The sequence below is a fragment of the Patella vulgata genome, chromosome 3 (genome assembly GCF_932274485.2).
Source record: "Patella vulgata chromosome 3, xgPatVulg1.2, whole genome shotgun sequence".
Taxonomy (NCBI): domain Eukaryota; kingdom Metazoa; phylum Mollusca; class Gastropoda; family Patellidae; genus Patella; species Patella vulgata.
The window spans coordinates 69,188,141-69,202,204 of record NC_065881.2 but is presented as its reverse complement, the minus strand read 5'-3'; the positions used below and the strand labels follow the sequence as shown (position 1 = coordinate 69,202,204).

Sequence of the window (14,064 nt, the reverse complement as noted above, 5' to 3'; positions counted from 1 at the left end):
ATCTTAAACAAATGGCGACTATCTTGGATCACTGATTGATCACAAATTGCTACTGCCGCTGATGTTATTGTGTTTTGGCTTGTTACTGTACAATTATAATATAATAGTAAATCACGGGGCCCGTTATAGACTGGTATCCATCTTAAATAAATGGCGAACATCTTGGATCACTGATTGATCACATATTGCTACTGCTGCTGATGTTAATATGTTTTTGGCTTGTTACTGTAAAATTATAATATAATAGTAAATCACGGGGCCCGTTATAGACTGGTATCCATCATGGATTTAGTTATACGGAATGAAGAATAAATGATTGTGGTAAAATGTTTTGGTGGCCATCTTGGGGGTTGGTAATTAAGCCCGAGTCGGGCCCCGTCGATACGAAACCCCCCAACTGTGAGATAAACAGGCTAGACATTCTGAAAACATTTGAGTTTTGACATTACAACGACCATGTTCACTGTGAATCAGTTTTAAATGCACATTATTCATATTGTCTGTATAAACTATTTTTATTCAATTTAATGCTGTCTACACGCTAAGATACAGATGATTTATATACAAACGATTTACATTAAACCTGTAATGGAAAATGATTATTTTTGCTACGTCTAATAATTTATAAATAATGGAATGGAAATGTTAAACGTATTTCGCTCTTCTACTGAACAGGTCTTGTGGCCAGTAGTAATGATCAAAACCTTTATGGTTTGGGTGGTGTTGCTTTTTGTACAATATTTCTCTATACGCTTTTATTTGAATAAGTACAATATACTGTTAGCTTTGTTAACTCTCTAAATGAGAGGTGGGGTCGGGTGCTCTAGAAACAGCAAGGCGCATGACACGAGTCATTATCGTTACATGGAGAGATAGCTTGAATCTCGGACCCCAAAGTCAAGAGCAAATTTATATACCCAATAGTTTAAATAAAAAACAGTTAATTTAAAATATTCAAAATGATATTGTATTATTCATATTCAGTAAAATCTGTCTATATGTCTGGAATTGGATATATTTTCGACCTATTTCACAATAAAAATTGTCTTTTAGAAAATCCAATCCAGTTTCAGAAATTATGAAGATGTAGAAGGTAATATGCACATTAGGTAGTTAATTTGAAAATGATTGGTTTAATTTAGGAATGAAATGGGGTGTTAAAAATTTAGCAACATGATACATACAGTGTAGGTAATTGTTCAGTTACGTAATATTCTAGACCGTACTTCCAGTTATATTGTCTGTTATATGTACATGACAAGGAGTAGGGTTACCTGTCCAACCTCGGGGGAGCTCTCCAGGTCCTCTGGTTTTATCCCACTGATAAGACCCCTACGTGCAAACAAATTATTGAAACAAAATGGAAACATATGTTAGTTCCGAAATGACCAAGGTTGTTTCGAGAGGACGTTAAACGCTATTTATATTGTCTATTTCATGATATACAGATTAACACTGAACTATTGTCTTAAATAATCTCCTGGATTTCCATTCAATTGACCAGATCAGGGTTCCCACCTGGTCAAGGAACCAGTGGCTGAATGCGTAAGGCTTCGGTTCGCTAACCCTGAGGTTGTGTGTGCGATCCCGAGGTTGACCGAGAAAGACCATCGTGATTTTCCAGAGCGGTTCAACCTTGTCAGTGGTGCAGGACGGAGGGCCTGGCTAAAAACGAAGTATCGTCGTTTGGATGGGAAGAAAACCCCAGGTCCTGTGTACAAATGGACGTGCACGTAAAAGAACCCTTGACAAGTTGGAATTCGATATAACAGTCGGCCGTGGTGCCATTGTCCGGGCAAAATTTCTCCCATAGCACAATGTACGACGTTAAACCCCGTTTTATTTCATTTCCATCTGGTTATTGTCGACATGCCTTGTGAAGGACAAACGACTTAAATAACAGACACGGTGGCTTAAATTAGACTTTAAACACAGGAGAGTGAACTGGTTATAATGCAGTCGTATCGCTGTATAAATAATAACCGGATTAACATTATTGGTGGGAATCCGCGAACTCGAATCGATTCTATCAAACGTTAGATATTACTCATAGTCCTTCTTTCAGACATACCTCATCCATGATAGGGCCAAGACAGTTCAAGAAAGTTGATTTCAACTGATGAAACCTTATTCTATACATCTTTACTGTGAAATCGGTATGGTCTTAGGTTTGTAGAATCACTATCACACCTGTTAACCTATTTTTTTAGGATTTTGATTGGTAGACTGATGATCCATTTACTCCCGCTTACATTCACAGTTTAAATACAGTGAAATTCCTAAATCAGTACTCTTCAGTCTATATGTAAGTAATCTGTAATAACATATCGATTAAGAGCAGGTGTGATTTTAGTGCGCAATATACCCTTGATGAAGGGTTAAGGTGATCGTAATCCAGACATTGATTATTTTTGTCAACAAATAATAAATAGCTTTTACATATCACGATTTACTCAATGATAATGCGGTATTTTCCATAAGCTATTACCCAGAATGGGATATGAATAAATGAAATGGCGTTTAACAATTTACTGTTCTGCTCAGACAAGTCTAATAAAGACTGGAATATTGAATTCCAACGGTCAAGGTTTTTTGTTCAGTACACGCCAAAGTGTACTCGGGATCTCGGTGTTTTTTCGTCCCATTCGAACGACTATACGTTGTTCCTTGCCACGTAGAATGGTATAAGCATGGTTTGTAAATTCACTGATTTATTATACTAGTTTGAATGTTTGTTATTGATATTATCTTTATCCGTGACCATTTGGCTTAGCCCAATCCCTCGTATCACAAATAAGAATCACGATAACTCAGAATCAAGTCCCAACGGAGTAGAAACATGGAAAGATTTATGAAACTTGTCAAAACTGTGAGCTGTGAATTCTCCTATACTTTGATTTGGAAACTAAATACTAATAATGTCAAAGATTTACATTAAAGACCGCGGTATTAAACAGGGATTGCTGTTTGCGAACCAATAGTAATATATCATTTACCTTACCCATTTATGAAACAAAAACCTAAAACTTTAAACAAAAAGTGATATTAGGACATCTGGAAAGACCTGCCGTAAAGTAATGAAATATTTTTTATTTCGGAACAGCGGTGCCTTGCCTACTGTTTATTTAAATTGCAATGGTTCCTTTACGTGTCCGCCAACGTGGAACGTCGTGAAAAAACAGTTCATGTTACCTAGTCATGTTAAATCCGCAGTGGTATAAAGTGCACCCTACCCCGTACACGACATGCCCGTGGTTAAATTACATTATACACAATAAAATAAAACCAAGTACGAACAATCCAAACCATTAGACAAAATTCGGAGTCCTAAAAAAACGGTATAGGCAAAATAGTGTATAATCAGCATATGGACTGTTCACCGTGTACAAAATACACGACAAACAGTGGTAACAGGTGTCCAGAAGAGTAAGCTTATCCTGCCTGGCGCCAAACCCGCCATAGATGCATCCAAACTATTAGGCGAAATCTCGGTAAAAAAGGGTGATTGGCCAATGGACTATCGGTATGCAAAATGCACGTGATAAATAGAGAATCTCCTACCAGTCTTTTTTGATATCAAAAAATATCATCACAAGTTGATAAAGTAACAAAAAACGAGGTTCTGCCGAGTTTTTTTTTTACTTTATCAACGAGTGTTGGTATTTTTTGATATCAAAAAAGACGAGTAGGAGATTTTATTTATCGCCCAATCCCTTCTTACATGCACAAATAGATAAATATATTTTTTTGCTGTAGATTTCACTTTTACTGAACATTACGGCGTAGTGATACATCATTTTTTGACAGCAATTCAACCATTGCAAAGTCCTTTATATTGACCCAGTGTTTCCATCAAGATCAATTGAATAACAATAGTTCATTTTTAATAAAACAAAAGGTACTTTTAATAAGAAATGAACTGTTCTTTGAAAATAAAAAAAGTAGTTCCTTTCCAACTGACCAATCAAATTCATGTAAAGCGATATCTCCTAAGGAGATATCGCAGTAGATTATGAAATATATCACACAAGCGATATCTACTGTAGAATGTATTATTGAGTGAGAAACAGTGTTAACGATGTAGTAGACAGACATTATGAGGGAGATGGTATACGCGTCAATTAAATATATCTAGAATAATAGCCGAGAGAGACATATTATATTTACCAATCAAGTCAATATGACGGCCTTAAAACTTTTTAAAGGTTTTAATAAGTTTAGTTCGCAAGTATCCCTGTAGTTAAAGCTTAGATGTCAAAAATCAGAATAAAATGAACAAGCTCTCGCGTAACGAATTAGCTGAGACACAACCACTCCATGTTACTACTAATAAATGGAAAGTTAACAATCGGAGGTCAAAGTCATCACGTTTATCGTACAATTTAACACTAAGTTTATGGCAGTTGTCAAACACGCAGATCCAAGTAGGAAGCGTAATTGTCACTGTGAGTAGTGTTTTTAATTTCGACCTCATCAGGATATATGAATTCTACATAGGCGTAGGCGTCTTTAGCAGTGGGAGGAAACCGGAGGATCTAATTAATGAGTTACATTTGATAATTAAATAAATATAAGTAATTACTATACACAGCCAATGGAATTAATCTTGTAGACGGAAGCGAGAGAGAGAGAGATGGTGGTTTAACGTCCACTCGACACAAACTAGGTCATTTCGGGACTAACATATGGTTCAATTTTATTTCAACAATTCGCTTGAGCGTAGGGGTCTTAAGGAGTGGCAGAAAACCGGAGGATCCGCAGAAAACCCACGAGGTTGGACAGGCGACGCTACTCATTGTCACGTACAACCGGGGAATCGAAACCACGCAGTTGACTAAATGACAGACCATATGATACAGCGCGCACGTGCTAACCATTCGGCAATCCCCCCCCCCCCTTACAAAACTGGGAAAATTCTAGCCCAGGGATTTCATTGTCATGGGTTCAGAATCCTTCCATTTTTCCATTTGTGTAAAACATATTTTAGCCTATGACAAAGTAACCCCTTACCCCTTAGGACTAAAGTTACTCTGGTTTACAGGAGAACAAAATGGGTTGAATTCATAAAAATTGCTATTGAAATCCATGCTACATCTTCGCCTGACGAAGATGATGATGAGTTAGTTGTATTTTACGTCCGCTTCCACCGAGGTGATATCGCAGACAATCCTGACGAAGATCAATCAGTGTCAATTTATAGCGCGGGAGTCCAATATGTCAACTGCAACCTAGCTGAAAAATGTACCAATTTTCTCCTATATGGTATCAATGCATGTATATCTGGTATTGTCGTATTCCACGCCCAAAATGCCATGTCCCCCAACTAGGCTAGATTAGCTCAAAAGTGTACCAAATGAAAATCGCACAGCAGTGTACCGTACATCTTCAGGTATTACAAAAACACCCTGACAGACATTTCTAGTGGTAAGGCACCCCTGACAGAGCTATATAATTGCCAGACATTTGTAGTGGTGGAGTATCCCTGACAAAGGTATCTAATTTCCAGACCACAGCTTGTTTAGATTAGCTGAAATCTGTACCACCTAAAACTTTGTTGAAATTGTTCAGTAACACCACAGAAATCATGAATGACCACTGCCAGACAGTTCGTGCGGTGGGTTACCCCTAACAGACACGCCCAAAATGCCATGGCCCCCAACTAAGATAGATTAGCGGGCAGTCTTCATTCGCCCAGTCGGAGCAGAACCGTAGGACGTTAAATCTCATTTCTTTCCATTTCCTATGAATGTACATTATAATTAAAAACAGACAATGCATAACGAATTAACTAGTACTATCTCAAACGATCCTTTAAAACAAATTAAAAATACTGTTTCAACAAAACATTAAGCTGTCTTAAATTGCTTAACAATCAATGCCTTTCTAATAGATCAAGAATTTCATTCTGGTTCAATATTCCGAGGGCCTTACGGCGAGTTTTCTGCTCTGGAAATACAGCAATGTTGGTGTCTCTTTCGGCAATTTTGTCACACGACCACATGGCACCAGATTTAGCAATTATATTGGTGAAAGTGGACACGATACTTTGTGAGGGGGAATGAACTTAAATTTAAAAATTGGTCTAGGTGGGTTTTTTTTAGCAATTTAACCTAGAGGGCGCTTCTGCATTAAATTATGCTCACGGCATAACACCTATTGATTCACAGATAGTGTTTATGCCAATATCTCACTTTTAGTGAAAAGTGGACATAGAACCAGTTAATCTGGCTGTCTAGGAAACTTTTAAATGCACCCTAAAACAAAAATAATCCCGACAAACATCGACTACAAGGCTATTCGATACCTGTACAAATTTCAGAAAAGTATTTTAAAACACCAATGTAATATTAAGAATGAATCGCTTAAAAATACATTTTATAGTTAAAAATGCAAAGATTATTAGCTTACAGAAATTCTTCAGATTGACAAAAAAAATTGTATGAGATATAAATAGTATTTTGAAATAAATAGTATTGTTAAAAATTCTAGTACTATACCTGTATTCCAGTATGGAATGATGTGTCCATGTAAACAATAATATAGCAGTAGAATCAAAGACACTCTCCTGGCAATCTATTAACAATAACACTACTGATAAGTAGACGCATGGAGAGCAACTCGCGTATCATTCGTCAATACCAAATTGATTTTTTGCTATTAACTGCACCACGTTAACATTAGTAAAAACAAAACGGTTGGTTCTATCGTGTATCAAAGCCCATAATTAAGTCGCACTATTTTTACTACTGACCGCCTCCACTAATGTTTATATAGCAGCCGCATGTTTCCGAAAACCCCTGCCAGAAAGTGCCTATCAAATTGAATGTCAGGTCATCAGGATATATGAATTCTACATAGGCGTAGGCGTCTTTAGCAGTGGGAGGAAACCGGAGGATTTAATTAATGAGTTACATTTGATAATTAAATAAATATAAGTAATTACTATACACAGCCAATGGAATTAATCTTGTAGACGGAAGCGAGAGAGAGAGAGATGGGGGTTTAACGTCCACTCGACACAAACTAGGTCATTTCGGGACTAACATATGGTTCAATTTTATTTCAACAATTCGCTTGAGCGTAGGGGTCTTTAGCAGTGGCAGAAAACCGGAGGATCCGCAGAAAACCCACGAGGTTGGACAGGCGACGCTACTCATTGTCACGTACAACCGGGGAATCGAAACCACGCCAGTTGACTAAATGACAGACCATATGATACAGCGCGCACGTGCTAAGCATTCGGCAATCCCCCCCCCCCTTACAAAACTGGGAAAATTCTAGCCCAGGGATTTCATTGTCATGGGTTCAGAATCCTTCCATTTTTCCATTTGTGTAAAACATTGTTCAGTAACACCACAGAAATCATGAATGACCACTGCCAGACAGTTCGTGCGGTGGGTTACCCCTAACAGACACGCCCAAAATGCCATGGCCCCCAACTAAGATAAATTAGCGGGCAGTCTTCATTCGCCCAGTCGGAGCAGAACAGTAGGACGTTAAATCTCATTTCTTTCCATTTCCTATGAATGTACATTATAATTAAAAACAGACAATGCATAACGAATTAACTAGTACTATCTCAAACGATCCTTTAAAACAAATTAAAAATACTGTTTCAACAAAACATTAAGCTGTCTTAAATTGCTTAACAATCAATGCCTTTCTAATAGATCAAGAATTTCATTCTGGTTCAATATTCCGAGGGCCTTACGGCGAGTTTTCTGCTCTGGAAATACAGCAATGTTGGTGTCTCTTTCGGCAATTTTGTCACACGACCACATGGCACCAGATTTAGCAATTATATTGGTGAAAGTGGACACAATACTTTGTGAGGGGGAATGAACTTAAATTTAAAAATTGGTCTAGGTGGGTTTTTTTTAGCAATTTAACCTAGAGGGCGCTTCTGCATTAAATTATGCTCACGGCATAACACCTATTGATTCACAGATAGTGTTTATGCCAATATCTCACTTTTAGTGAAAAGTGGACATAGAACCAGTTAATCTGACTGTCTAGGAAACTTTTACATGCACCCTAAAACAAAAATAACCCCGACAAACATCGACTACAAGGCTATTCGATACCTGTACAAATTTCAGAAAAGTATTTTAAAACACCAATGTAATATTAAGAATGAATCGCTTAAAAATACATTTTATAGTTAAAAATGCAAAGATTATTAGCTTACAGAAATTCTTCAGATTGACAAAAAAAATTGTATGAGATATAAATAGTATTTTGAAATAAATAGTATTGTTAAAAATTCTAGTACTATACCTGTATTCCAGTATGGAATGATGTGTCCATGTAAACAATAATATAGCAGTAGAATCAAAGACACTCTCCTGGCAATCTATTAACAATAACACTACTGATAAGTAGACGCATGGAGAGCAACTCGCGTATCATTCGTCAATACCAAATTGATTTTTTGCTATTAACTGCACCACGTTAACATTAGTAAAAACAAAACGGTTGGTTCTATCGTGTATCAAAGCCCATAATTAAGTCGCACTATTTTTACTACTGACCGCCTCCACTAATGTTTATATAGCAGCCGCATGTTTCCGAAAACCCCTGCCAGAAAGTGCCTATCAAATTGAATGTCAGGTCCAACGTGATACGGTCACATGAAAGTGATCGTAACTATATATTTGGAACTTACGTCGGTGAAAGTGATAATCAAGTTATTCTTGAATTCAATAGACCATACTATATTTTACTGCAGCAGACGATAATGTGAGCTGATATGATCGCGAGCGCCTATCTTAAGAAACCGCAACAGAATTATCATAACCTCAAACAAATGTTGTCTTAAATATAACATTATCACGATTCTGAAGCTTTTAGACGCTAATCTCGAAGTCTTTTGCATCTCCTCCGCAAAGATTGATCGGGAAGTCATCTACATCGTCACGAAACAGATTGATGGCTTTGCACGGAATTAGCTAGATGTGACTATTAAGATTTGTTCAAAAGCAGGTTTTACGCCTAAGAGATGCAAAGCTGATTTAGAAATGTCTACCCTTTCTCCTAAATCTCTCAGCAGAAATGCTACTTTTGTTATGTTTATTCCCATTTATGCAAATGAAGTTGCTCGCCTTTGAGTAGGGAGGGAGGGAGCGAGGGCGGTGGCTAAGTAAGTAAGACGCTGGCTCGATGGTCTGGAGGTCGCGGGTGTTAGCCGAGAAAGTTCATAGGCATTTTCCGGCATGGATTTCCTTTGTTAGTGATGCAGGACGGAGGTCTTGACACGTACAGCTGTCTAATCGTTCGGATGGGGCGATAAACGGAGGTCCCGTGCATACATTGGCGTGCAGGTAAGATCCCGTGGAAGTTGGAATTCGATATAAGAGTAGGTCATAGTGCCACTGCCCGAGCAAAATTTCCCTCATAGCACACTGTATGGCGAATGTCCGTCTTCATTAGCCCAGTCGGAGCCAGTGAGTAGGGCCAGTGACACTTTCTTTTTATTCTTCCCAGGTTTGACCCAAAGACCATTTTTAATACCAACAAGTTGACTGCAGCCGCGAAACTTAAAAATTGTGTGTTATGTATTTGACGACTTTTTGGATTTGGTCTAGAATCGAAGAAAGAGTGTTTGAATCTACATTTGCTGCCTGGCTTTGGAAGAATCAGGAAGTACACAAACATGAATTGGGCAAATCACGTACGGCAATGAATGTCACAGTCTATCTTTTTGATGTGCGCCAGGGGAGGGGGTTGGTTCAAAATTTGTAACGTATCGCATGACTTTAATACACTAGTGTAAATACTTTTTACATTTAAAATAACATGTAAGAAGAAACATTGATACCATTTTGATTTTTATGTTAAACCTTAGAAGTTGAGTTAAGCAAAAAGGTTTTGTTACCCAGGAAATAGATTTCGAAAGATAAATATTTACGAAAGGCTGACTGTTGCTAAAATTTTATTCTCATTTGAGAGTATATACAATAGAAATTACCTCTTATAGAGGTCTAAATATAGAACATAGTCTGCTGGAGGGGGTACCATATAAAGAATCACTAAATGCGTGTTTTGAGAAGCTCTTGTTGAAACGGATGTACTGGGTATTTATTCCCTTTAAATGTTTTCAAACACCACTGGATTACCCTAGAGATGTCAAACAAAATGACGCATAGTATGGCTGTCATCAGAAGCAAACTAGACGAATAACCCAAATGAATTTCCGATGATTGCATATTTTCGGCACTTTGTTTGCTTCTGACTGCCTGGGACAACTTTCGCTTTTCAAGTTTATCTTTGTTCTGTTGATTAACAGTTTGCTCAATTAAATCTGAAAAAGTTTTAATCCGAACACTACATGGGCAATAACATAAAAGGTTAGGCCTATACATAGGTTTTGTGTAACCTAGGGGACGGAAGGTCGATGGGATGTTCGTAATTAGCGCAACAGTTGACTTATCGGTATGGTTTAATATTGTTTGGGTTGATATTAAATCAGGTACGTCTGTGTTCGCTGAAAACATCCGTTTTGTTGTCACGATCTGGGTATTTATAACGGTTTGATACAATGAACTGGCTTCGGTTAAATCATTGGTTGTTGTAGATGGGGCTCCTGTTCTTGTTAAATTTATTTCTGAAAATAAAATAAATAATTAAATGACTACATCCTTTCATTTGTCACTCGAAAACCATGGAATCACTTATTTAATCATAAATATATATTGCGTCACAAATAAGTATTAATGCTATACCCATTATGTCCACTACAAGATGTGGAAAGAAAGAGTGTGTTTTATGCCATACAAGTACCTATTAAAATGTTCATCAAAGGAAACATTGCAATATAATCAATGCAGGAAATAGGGTTTTAACGTCCTACACTTCTGCACCAACCGGGATAATGGAATATATTATTGGGTGATTACTAATCAAAACCATTTAACTTTCCTCGGTGATTTCTGTTTGCCTCCAAAACGCCAAAGTAGATGAAACCGATAAAATACTGTGTTAAAAGATATTGGCCGTGGCTTTTAATGGGAAAAATCTATATTCCTGGCATTTAGGGGGTCGATTGGGGTTGTTCCAAATGGATTGTATGTAAAGCTTTAGACAAACAATTAACAAGGGTCCTAGTCCTACAACATTCCTTACACTAGGTCGATCAGTGCTTAGGTTTTCATACTTATATAATAATTATACGAATCAGTTATTTTAAATATCATATTGATCACAATAACATTTGAAGGTCAGTGAAAGTGATATAATGCCTCGTTTAAAATAAGACGGATCTGTCACCACAAAGACACAAGACCTACCTATCTCGCAGTTAACACCTAGATATTCTGGCAGACAGCGACATCTATATGACATTCCTACTTCTAAACACCAACCATAATTCTGACAAGGTCTTGTGGCACATTCCTCATTTCCTATTGAAGATGGAAGAAAAAGAAACGATAAAGAAGCTTTTTAAATCTTGCTTACAGCTGATATAAAAGATGTTGGACTCTGTCTAATTACTCCTTCCACCCCCATCCCCACCGCTCCAGACCACCTGCACTCGCAAAAATTTGTACAATGTGTAGTCGCGAAATGACCTCTCTCTGCCCTATCTCGAATGTTTTAGATACCAGTAAGACGCGTTGAGGCAATGAGTAAGACGTGGCTCACTAACCGGCCGGGATTTTCCATCGTGGTGCAGCACGGGGGCCTGGCAAGCAGGAAAACCCATGCGTGTACACATTGGCAAGCATGTAAAATATCCCTTGATAGTTGGAACACTAAATAAGAGAAATCCGTAGAGTACCTGTCCGTCCCCATTATGACCAGTGGGGCGTTAAACCCCATTTCATTTTATTTCTCTCTCTGAAAGAGCAGATAAGGAATTATAATCGTGGGGTGGGGGTCAAAAAAGCACATATACAACACCACCATTTACCGGAATAATCAGTTAACTGCATTCCACCAGGATACCCAAATCCTTCAAATGTCTTGGAACCAAAGACTATCACCAACAATGGCTCGGCTGAGGAAAACTTTGTCGTTTCATTTAATACACCAGTGGTGTACACATACTGATTGTTACAAGTATTTTTAAAATTTGGGTCATGGGAAATCAGCGAATCCCGTGTAGCAGAAGACATTATCAAAACGGTCTCAATGTAGAAGGAACTGACATCCGCATCCAATACGTAATCATTGGTATATTTATTTACTGGTGGGATAAGCATCATTAAGGGGTCACCTTGGAATTGCGCTTTCCCGCTGGACATAAAAAGAACAGCCAACACTGGTTTGTTGCTATCAATACACATTTCGTCTTCAGCGGTAATCCAATCCAGAGTTTTGTATTCACGAATGTTCAGTGTAAATACTGCCGAACCATTAACAGTTACATCTGTAAAATCCTCCAATGCCAGAACCTTCAATTCATTGGGAAATCGGTAACCACCGGGTAATGCTAGTACATGGTGTTTTCCAAATTCTGATGTCGGTGGAAGCATCTCTACGATATGATCACAGGAGGAACTCTGTATAAAAGAGCATTTGTTTCCAGACAAAAGCGCTACGGGTTTATTAGATGTAATAAGCGCTCCAGTGGTACTTTCTTTGCAATAAAAATTGACAACGTCATAAGTGTCCATTAAGAAGGTATATTCCACGTTGGTATCGTTAAATTCAGTATAACAGGCAGTTTTACTAATTTCCAAGGTAACCAATGTCCCGTCTTCAATTGATATGATGGCAATTTGTCCTGTAATATAACGATTTGGTATTCGGTTAGCTTTTATAGGCGAAGTCAATTCATGAGGTGTAAAAGGGTTGTCGAAAACCTCAATGATAGAAGGCCAAACAGCACTGCTGGACTGTGCTGTGGAAATGCACCCTTGCATATCTATGTGGGAATATATTTAAAATTGGTGTGTGACTCGATTTATGGAAACTCAAAACCGTAACTCTATTATGTTACCAAGTGCTAGCAATATTACAAATGGGAAAAACGGTTTTATATTTGTGGGAGAAGGGTGTGTATTTACCGGTATACTTGCAAAACATCACAAACTTTACTTTCAAATTGTAATTTAAATAATTGATAATCGTATATTTATTCAAGATGTGAATGCGAACTGGTTTGTAATCGATTTTATTATGGAGGGTGGTGTGGTCGAATGGTCTAAGGCGTGCGCTATACATCATAAGGCCTGTAATTTAGTCACGTGGCGTTATTTCGTGGTTCCCAGCTTGTACTTGACAAAGAGTAGAATCTCGTGTGTTTTTCGGGGTCCTCCGGTGTCCTCCCACTGCTAAAGACTCCTTCGCCCAATCAAATTATTAACATAAATTTCGCCATGTGTTAGTATGGAAATGACCCTCTATGTGTCGAGTGGACGTAAAACCCCACCTCTCTCTAAAAGCCCGACCCAATTTATTTCAACGCAATAACCTTAAATAGCATCATCATTAATAATGATTACAGATGTATACTCACCGCCTTCAAAATCATTCCCACGCTTGTTTTCATAATTAACTACTATGTATTCCGTTCCAAGAGATGGAACAGGAAGTGTCAAGAAACCCTCAGTAGTGTATTGGTTAATATTCATTCCATAAACCGAAATCTCAGCTGATGACTCTATCAGTATGGCTTTCTTTCTTAACACCATACCATAGGGATAGGCTGTGGTGTCCTTGTCTATTTCCTCTCTATGGGAATGGTTAGCGGGCAGAGAAAAGGTTTTGGTATAACCATGCACAGATACTCTTACATCGGTTGCCTCCCTTGTTGTAATAATTGCAACTTTCAACCCTTGGTCTGATTCAAAATTGACGAGAAACGACATCACAAAATGTGTTCCCCAATGACTGATTTCCACACCTGTTCAAATATTTTAATACATAATAAAGCATTGTTTAATGAATTTAAGTACTTTTTTTATCAATGTTTTCTCAAACACACATATAAACGCCAATTATCAACGTATGGTGTCAGCAATACATTTTGTCGTGATTAAATGATACAAAAGACAGTTAAAGGATATCTACCAAAAACAAATTACAGGAACAGATTAATGGCGTGCTGAAGATATGGATTAT

At 37.7% G+C, this 14,064-nt stretch overlaps 1 protein-coding gene across 1 annotated transcript; it reads right to left on the bottom strand.

Moving 5' to 3' along the window:
* Positions 1–577: 577 nt before the first annotated feature.
* LOC126815132 (IgGFc-binding protein-like) lies at positions 578–12,690 on the bottom strand. Its single transcript, XM_050540671.2, has 3 exons — positions 12,393–12,690; positions 12,147–12,209; positions 578–583 (listed from the first exon to the last, which is right to left on the bottom strand). The coding sequence occupies exons 1-3, from the start codon at positions 12,612–12,614 to the stop codon at positions 578–580; spliced, it is 291 nt and encodes a 96-aa protein (XP_050396628.1). The 5' UTR covers positions 12,615–12,690.
* Between the last annotated feature and the right edge of the window lie 1,374 nt (positions 12,691–14,064).